This window comes from Chiloscyllium plagiosum, chromosome 38, assembly GCF_004010195.1.
Source record: "Chiloscyllium plagiosum isolate BGI_BamShark_2017 chromosome 38, ASM401019v2, whole genome shotgun sequence".
In the NCBI taxonomy this organism is placed as follows: Eukaryota; Metazoa; Chordata; class Chondrichthyes; order Orectolobiformes; family Hemiscylliidae; genus Chiloscyllium; species Chiloscyllium plagiosum.
In genome coordinates this window covers 26,697,967-26,707,488 of record NC_057747.1, presented here as the reverse complement: position 1 = coordinate 26,707,488, position 9,522 = coordinate 26,697,967, and the positions used below count along the sequence as shown (strand labels likewise).

General features: G+C 39.3%; 1 protein-coding gene across 3 annotated transcripts in view; it reads left to right on the top strand.

Annotated features, from left to right (window-relative positions):
• The window catches only part of LOC122541935 (core histone macro-H2A.2), a 40,426-nt gene that overhangs the window by 6,006 nt on the left and 24,898 nt on the right, over positions 1–9,522 (top strand). For all 3 annotated transcript variants that reach the window (XM_043679189.1, XM_043679187.1, XM_043679188.1), the window contains exons 2-4: positions 6,387–6,596; positions 6,763–6,869; positions 7,639–7,851. In XM_043679189.1, coding sequence (XP_043535124.1) covers positions 6,425–6,596; positions 6,763–6,869; positions 7,639–7,851 — 492 coding nt within the window. In that variant the 5' untranslated portion in view covers positions 6,387–6,424. The remainder of the gene's footprint in view (positions 1–6,386; positions 6,597–6,762; positions 6,870–7,638; positions 7,852–9,522) is intronic.

Here is a 9,522-nt window from a genome sequence, read left to right as displayed (position 1 = left end):
CAACGAGCCAACACACACTGCAGCACAGAGGAACTATGCAGAGCAGAGGAAAATCACCTATACCGTGTATTCAAAAAGAATGGGTACCCAATGAACACAGTCCGCCGATTTCTCAGCAACAAACCCAAACAAGCTGACAAAAACACATCCAGAAATCCTAGCCACTCTCCCCTACATCAAAGAAATCTTGGAAATGACTGCCAGACTACTCCGACCCCTTGGCAACATGGTAATCCACCAACACACTAAAACAGCAGCGAATGAACTTGAAAGACCCTATACAGACAACAAGCAAAACTAATGTAGTTTACAAAATACCGTGCAAGAACTGTAACAAACACTACATTGGACAAACAGGCAGAAAACTAGCCACCAGGATACATGAACACCAACTAGCCACAAAACGACATGACCCTCTCTCACTAGTATCCTTATATACAGTTAAGGAAAGACATCACTTCGACTGGGACAACACATCCATCTTAGGACGAGCCAAACAGAGACACGCACGAGAATTCCTAGAAGCATGGCATTCCAACCGGAAGTGTATCAACAAACACATCGAGTTAGACCCCATCTACTACCCCTAAGAAAAAGAACAGGAAATGACATAACCACAGGAAAAAACATCACCAACCCAAACATATAAATAGAAAGCAGGAATCATGTACACTGCTTCTCTGGAGGCCCACTGAAGATGTTACCTAGTAGGGTGATGAAACGTCTGGAAATGAACCTCCCAGGTCAGTGAGCAAACCTATATCCCGAACCTCAACCTGAGCTACAAATCTTCTCAAACCTCACTAATATTGAACAGTGGCAACTGCAACCTTGATCAAAAAACTAATGTTGGCACTGTGATGATACTGTTGCTTTTAAGAGGTGTATTTTGTCCTTTTATTTTAAATGAAGAAAAGTTGAGACAGAAGTTCAGAGTCTGTTCCAAAGCAAATTAAGTAAACAGCTTGAGGCCTTTTTTTTGCTTTATAATGTTGAAAACCGGAAGCAGCATGAGTACGCGGGGTCAAGCTCCCACAGATCAAGGATTATTAGGTTTAGCTTTCAGCAGTTGCTAGGGTCTTGAAGCTGGATGTGGAAGCTCTTATTCCTCTCTCCTTTCCAGCTAAAAGCTGGGTTCTGTTCCTGCTGCCTGAATTGAGTGGGACACCATCTATTTTACCGAATTTGCCTTTGCCAAGGGTCTGTTTAATGGATGTTACTATATTGGAACAGTTAATTAGTTAATATAACCATTACTTTGTCAAGCATTTCCATAGGGTTACAGTTCAGATAATTCTTATTTTCATTTTATTGTCTGTATTTTAACTGTAGTATAAAAAAGTGTTTTGTTTTATGTTGAGTAGTTTGACTAATCAAATTTAATCTGGAATGCAGTATGTTACACTTAATCTAGACCCTAATGTTTTATTTTATAATTATCTTTATATATTTGGAGGGTATTTGGTCTGGTCCGTAATAGCATGGTGTCATTTTGCTCTGGGTGGACATTCTGATCATACCTTTTACGTGATCATTATTTCCATCTCTATAACACGCCCCTGTTCGATCCCTGCCTCAGCTCATCTACAGAAACCTGATTTATACAATTGGAACCTCTTGACTGCCACCTTGAAGTGCTGCAGTCCAGCTGCTGTAGGTAGATCCACAAAGCCATTAGGATGGAAATTCTAGTATTGAGGGAATTAAATCAAAGTCTGGGCAGTTGTGGCCTCCTGTAATGAACAATGAGCGTACCTTGATTGTAACGCACTGAAGCAAAGATTTCCATGTGAGAAGTAATTGATGTGAACTGAGAGACGTTGCTAAATTAGTGGTGTACATGGTCGGCAAAACATGCGCTTACTTATATTTCTATAACTTTTTTCCCCCTGCAATAGTTTGCTAGTTTGTCAGCAGAGGCTATTGCTTAAAGAGGTTAACCATGAGACATTCCTGCTCTTATTGCCTGTCATGGGCAAATTGCAAGGATTTGTCACAGAGATGTTAAAGGTGTTAAATTTGTTCTGCTGATCTGCAAGAAATTGGATGTCTCTGGGAGAGTGTGGTATGTTCCTCTGTCTTGTAGGCAGAATGTAAAAATTAAAATGGCCATCTCCTACAATTCAGAATCCATTAACATAGCCAGCTCCTACCATTCAGAAAGAATAAGACCATTGCAGTTAAGAATATAACAATACCCTGCAGTTAAAAAAAAAAGATTTACACCAGATCTTGCTATTAAGGAATGATCTAATCACATTGTTTCTGGAAACAATCAAATCACTACATTGTGTCTTGAGTGGCATGTGACAAGGGGGGAGTAGCAGGGGGGTTGTCTTGTGAGCATTACTGATGGTGATCTAAAAGGGAAGACTGTTCCCTTGTGCAGAGAGATCTCTTGACGCTGCTCTGCAAGCCCGTGAAGAGTGTTAAGGATTCCTCCAAAAGCTTGTACAGAGGAACCTTGATTATCCGAACGAGATTGGCAGGCATTATTTAATTCATTAATTGATTAATTGATTCAATGCCTCCCTTCTGGGGTTCAAGAGTTTTCTGAAGTCTTCGGGGGGTGGGGGGGGGTTGGTGAGTCTCAAAATAGCATACACATGCAGCCAAATACACAATTGTACTGCAACATTTTGACAGGTTCCACCTTTGCCCTGTACAGGGCAATGTGGAGAGATTATCTGGGGGAGGGAGGTTTAGGGTACATCCTTGTGTAGAATTGCAGGGAAAGTGTGGGGAGAGAGAGAGAGAGAAGGATGTCGGTCAGACATTTTGAGACGGTGCCTGCGCTCCCATCGATGTCCAGGACTGTTCTCAACAGCATTTCAGTTAGCAGAGTTCATTTTTAATCATTGTTAACAAAAGACGTGATCAGTGTTGAAACACCTGTTTGATTTAATGTTTCTGTCAGGACCTTGAGATCTTCAAATAATCCAAAATTTGGATAATTGATATTCAGATAATCAAGGTTCCTCTGTACTTAATAAATTTACGCTATTCACAGAAGTTGGCGTATTGCAGTTGCATCAACTGTAAGAATGTCAAGAAAAATAATTTGGCCATATTGGAAATGTCTTCCATGACAAATAGTCCCTGAAGTGGGGCTTGCACCCAAACAGTCTGCCTCAGAGGGGTTGACGTTGCCCATTGTGCTACAAAACCTCCAGGAATGGGCTAATTCTTCAGGATTTTTATTTTCTTATTTGTTAGGGATGTGGGTGTTGCTGGATGGTTAAGCATTTATTGTCCGTCCATAATTGCCCAGAAAGTAGTTAAGAATCAACACATTGCTGTGTATCTGGAGCTACATGTGGGCCAGGTGAGGTAAGGATGGCAGAATTTCTTATTTAAAGTGGTTTAGGATTTTCTTTTTATAACAATTGACTGTGTTACATGGTCACCATTAGGTTAACTTTGTATTCCAGATGTACCATGGTGGGATTCAACCCCATGTCTCGAGAATATTTCTGAAGAAGGTCACTGGGCCCAAAATGTTAACTGATTTCTCTCCACGAATGTTGCCAGACCTACTCCGCTTTCTGTAATTGCTTGCAATTCCAACGATTTGTTTCTGATTTCCAGCATCTGCAATTCTTCCAGTTTTGTCCTCTTCACCTGCCCCCCCACACCTCCACCATTGTCTGCAATTCTAAATTCGTAGCCACATTATAGTACAGTACTGCCTCCCATAGAATAAAAGGTCTTTTAAAAAAAACACCTATGGGTGCTTGACAGTATAGTTGCTGAGAGGCTGCTTTCCTGTAGTTGGAGGTCTAGAATTAAAGTTCATACTGCCAGGGAAGCAGATTAGCTTAGCACTGAAACAAGAAATAGCTTTCAATCTTTGGAATTCTCTATCTTAGGGAAATATGGATATTCAGTCCTTCCATATATGCAAGACTGAAACTGGGTTTTTGGACAATAATGAAATAAAGGATAGTGTGAAAGCATCACTTTTTCCTCCAGTCCCTGCTTAATATTATAATTTACCTTCCCCCCCCCCCCCCCAATTTAAGAGGACTGCTGTTATCCCTACCTATGAGAATCTTAAAACTCATGGTATTATGGTCACTACTTCAAAATGCTCCCCCACTGAAACTTCACTCATCTGGCCAGGCTCATTTCCCAAAACCAGGTCCAGTATAACTCTTTTCTCTGGTTAGACAGTTTACGTGGTATATCAAGAATCCCTCCTGAATGGTCCTTACAAATTCTGCACCCATCCAAGCCCCAAATACGAAGCAAGTCTCAGTCAATATTGGGGAAGTTAAAATCACCCACCACAGCAACCCTGATGTTTTTACACATCTCCAAAACATTCAGGGTTGCATTCGAACAGAGCGAGCCTAATGTGGTTTGAATATACAACTCTGAGCTAGAGTCCGATGTGCTACTGTTGCACCATAAGCCTGTAAAAGCTTGGAAAAGATTCTCAAGGACAAGATCTATGCGCATTTAGAAGCAAATGGACTTATTAGCAATAGACAGCATGGTTATGTGTGGGGAGGTCTTGCCACACTGACTTTTTTTTTTGAGGTGACAATGAAGATGATTGAGTGAAAAGTGGTTGATATTGTCTACGTGGATTTCAGTAAAACCTTTGACAAGGTCCCTCATAGCAGAATGGGTACATAAAGTAACATTACATGGTATCAGGGGTGAGCTGGCAAGATGGGTATAGAACTGGCTTAGTCATAGAAGACAGTAGATAGCATGGAAAGGATGCTTTGTGGAATGGAGGGTTGTAACTAGTTCCACATGGAACAGCATTGGGATCTCTGCTGTTTGACGTCTACACAAATGATTTGGAGGAACATGTAGCTAGTCTAATTAATGACTTTGCAGATGATAAATGTTTGGAATTACGGATTGTGGGGAGGATTATCAGAGGATACAGTAGAATATTGTTCAGTTGGAGGCATTGACAGAAAAATGGCAGGTGGAGTTTAATCCAGATAAGTGTGAAATGAAACATTTTGGAAGGTCAAGTATAGGTGGAAATTATACAGTGAATAGCAGAATCTTGGGATTATTGATATGCAAAGACATCTGGGTGTGCATGTCCACAGATCACTGAAGGTGTTAGCACGGGTAGATAAGGTAACACAAAAGGCCTGTGGAAAGCTTCATTAGAGGGGCATTGAGTACAAGGATAGACATATTATGCTGCAGCTTTAGAACTTCAGTCAGGTCACACTTGGAATATGTGTAAAGTTCTGGTCACCACACTACTAGAAAGAAGTGGATCTTTGGAGAGGGCATAAAAAAGTTACCAGGATGTTGCCTGGTATGGGGGATTTTTGCTATAATTGTTGGATAGACTGGGTTTGTTTTCATTGGGATGGAGGAGATTGAGAAGCGATCACCAGGTTTAAGATTGTGACTGGCATAGATAGTGGAATGTAAGAGGCTTGTTCTCAGGATGGAGGGGTCAATTACTATTACACAGGTTCAAGGTGCAGGGGAAGAAAGTTTGAGATGTGAGAGGCAAGCATTTTACACAGAAATGGTGAGTGCCTGGAACATGCTGCCAGAGATGGTGAAAGCAGACACAATAGCAGCATTCAAGAAACATCTGGACAAATACAAATAGAAAGGGAACAGAGAGATATGGAGCCTATAAATGAAGGCAGTTTTAGTATGGAAGGGTAAAATTTGTGGGTGCAGGCTTGGAGGGCCAAAGGGCTTGTTCTTGTGCTGTATTGTTCTTTGTGAAAGGTTAGAGTTGAAGTGCAGGAGGAGATTAATCATATGGTTGCATCTGTTTGTGGGACAAATGTGCTGGACCAAATTTTTGGCTGGTTCCCTTAGAGGACACAATCTTCCAGTCAAAATGTTGGTTATATTTAATTTGATGGACTCTACTGCAGTGTAATGAAATGCTGAAATGCTCTTTGTAATATGTAATTTGATCCATTCATTGTTAGGCATCCAGTTAGGTTCAGATGAGACACGTAACGTTTGCTACATCTTTCAGAGAACATGCAGTACTCGTGCTGCACAGTTCCAATAAGAGATGGAGGCTACACAGTGATTTCAATATCAGGGTGAGAATTTAAAAATCAAGACTGTGGTGGACTTTGAATCATCGTAACGCATTTACCAAGTAGACTTGATGGGTAAATTGGATTTCCCGTGATTTGGGATAGGGCATAGTCGTCATTAAGGGTGGAAGATGAGAGACCAGGGGAGGGTGGGAGTAGGTCTTTAAAGTGAGATTCTCAATTTTATTTTAAAATGTTAATGCTAAGGGTGTAGGCTAGGCCACTACGTTTTGTCCAATTGTAAGAGTCAGTATGTCTGTGATAGGACAAGTATACATTCTTGGTGCTATGCTGCATACGTGGATGTCTAAATAACTAATTATGGCCTTTGTTTAGATCCACAGTTGGTTTAATATTCTGACTCCACATACAAGATGTCAGCCCGAAGTGGAAAAAAGAAGATGACCAAGTTATCACGCTCAGCCAGAGCAGGGGTAATATTTCCTGTTGGGAGGATGATGCGATATTTGCGGAAAGCGACCTTCAAATACCGTATTGGAATGGGAGCACCTGTTTACTTGGCAGCAGTCATAGAGTATCTAGCAGGTAAAAAGAAAAAAAAGTCAAAGTTTAGTTTTAAAAAGACTATTTGTAAGGAAAAAGTTTCAGAAATCACTTAATTTAGGTGACCATGATTTTGAATATACAGATAAAAGTTGTGGTATTACTTTCTCTGACCCTTTTTAAGCTGAAAAATGTGATATTGTTGCAGCTGAAATCCTGGAATTGGCTGGAAATGCAGCAAGAGATAACAAGAAGAGCAGAATAACTCCAAGACATATTCTACTGGCAGTGGCAAATGATGAAGAACTAAATCAGGTAAGGTTTGTCATAAAAGCAGATTCTGAAAATGAAAAATATTTGAGTAAGACAGCATCTGAGGGGGGGGAGAGAGAGAGAAAAAAAAAAAATTTGAAATAAGGGAGTAATGAAGGGACACAAAGAAAAAAAAATGGAGTTGGGAATAGCAAGATTGTTATTGCTATTGGTTGGGGCAGGGCTGATGGAGAATGATCTTGAATTGTTATACTCAGTGTTAGCACTGGAACCCGGTTACGTGGTATTACTGTTTTCGTATGAAAAGATTCAGACCCCACATGGAGGCATTCTGAATTTAAATAAAGTGTAAATTTAGCTTTTCAAATTAATAAGTGTATCAAAGCAATAAGAACTACAGTATGCTGGCTTATTCTATATTTATCAAGTGTTTCAGAAGTTAATTTTCCAATTCACAAATAGATTGGCTACAATTAATGCAACTATTTAAAACATGAATCTAACTGTGATTCCTAGATGTTACATTAGCTAGCTTTGGAAGTATCAGGCACAGTTCCCACTTCATCCTGCATATAAATTAAATTTGCATCTTGTTTTGTGCACTAAAGTTACAATAGTGCTGCTTCATGAACTGGAACTAAATGTTGTTGTGTTGACCTAACAAATTCAACCCAGAATTTGTAATCTACTGTTTTAAGTGCATTTTGTTCTAATAATTCTACAATGTAACAACATTTTTAACAAAGATCTATAATTGCACACCCAGGGCAAATATGCTATATTTGAAACTGCTGTTACTTTGTGCCTGTAGCTACTGAGAGGAGTAACAATTGCAAGTGGTGGTGTGCTGCCTAGAATTCATCCTGAACTTTTGGCAAAGAAACGTGGTTCCAGAAGTAAAGTAGAAACCATTCTTTCCACACCATCAGAAAAGAAAGCAAAAAAAACAAAGACTTCTCCCATCAAAAAATCTGTCAAGAAAGCATCCATCAAAAAAGCTGCAAAACCCAAATCAGTCAGAAAAGTAAGTATGCACCTTAAAAAGTGTTTTGCTTATTGTACCAGATAGGGAACTGCTCTCATGGTAGAGATAAAATTGTGTACAGTTGTGTAGAACTAGTAATTGGTAACCATTATTAGATATTATAATTTTAATCTTGTGTTTCATGAAATATCCTTTAATAGTATGTAACTTTTGAAGCTCAAATTCACCCAGGCCTTGGAATTTATTTTTTTTAATCTTGGGCTTTGATCTTGCACTTTCCTTAAATTTGGAAAAGTTGTGTGGTAGGTCCTGATACTTTGCTGCCAAAATTATATTCATTTGCCTTCCAGAATAAATTAAATTTTAAATTCGAAAGTGAAGGTTACTAACAAAATGAATTTGGATGAAAATAATGTTATCTAGTTTAAAAATTCATTCTCCAAAACTTATGGTAACTTGTCAATTAATAAAAATTTGTAGTTTTACTTGATTTTTAAACATAGTAAGGAAAGATTGCTGCAGCAGCTTAGCAAACTCTCTTTAATGACCAAACTTCCAACACCATTAATCCAGCAGTAAGCATTCTTCAGGTGGTTAGACTAATCTATTGCAATATCTAAACCTAGTATTAATGGAAAGCAGCAACATAATCATTAAGTCACTGGGCTAGTAATCCAGACCCCCAGGCTAATGATCTGGAGACATGGGAGATGGTGAAATTTAAATTCAACAAGAATTTGGAATGATGTGTTAGCCAAGTGGTGGCCAAGATAATTATTAATTGTTAATTATTGTAAAAATCGATCTCATTCACTGATGTCCTTTTAGGGAACAAAATCAGTCACTCTTACTTGATCTGGCCTACATGTGACTATACACCCATAGAAATGGGAGAATTCTAGCTAGTGGCACCCATTCTATGATGGAATTTTAAAAAAGCAGGCAGAGATCATTGGTGTGGGTCACATTCTCTACTTGATCTAACTCCCAATTTATTTGCAGTGACATTTCCAATTGCCGTTTATGATTATCACATTTGGGTAGGTTTGTGAAACATGAGACAACATAGATCAGTGAGGTAAAAACGATTTATTCCTGATGAAGGGCTTTTGCCCGAAACGTCGATTTTGCCTGTCCTCGGATGCTGCCTGAATTGCTGTGCTCTTCCAGCACCACTGATCCAGAACATAGATCAGTGGTCATACTGTAATTCATTTTGTGCCTGTGATTTTTGCATATACTGAAACAGACATTCATTCAACATACAGGATACCATTCCAAATATATAATGCATCTAATTATCAGGATGTGGGAAGATGGGAATCTACCATTATCTAATTGTATGATGTCACATGGCTACTGTACATCAGATTGGATAACCGTAGAATCAACAGATTCATAATGCAAAAGCAGTAGTGATACGTAATGCCATTTGCTTTAAAGGATTAAGTGGGATTTGGATTTTAAACAATGATTTGTTGGCTATAAAGAAACAGGTTTTTTGTTCTTGGGGTGAGAGTGTTGCTGGATAGGGCAGCATTTATTGCCCATCCGAAATTGCCTTGGAGGGAGTAATTATGGCCACATTGTTAGGGAGAGAACTCCAGGCTTTTGACCTTGTGATGTAGTCAGGTTGATGTGTGGCCGGAGGAGAACTTTGCGGCCTTGCACTTGTGACACGAATGTTACTTGCCAGTTGTCAATCCAAGC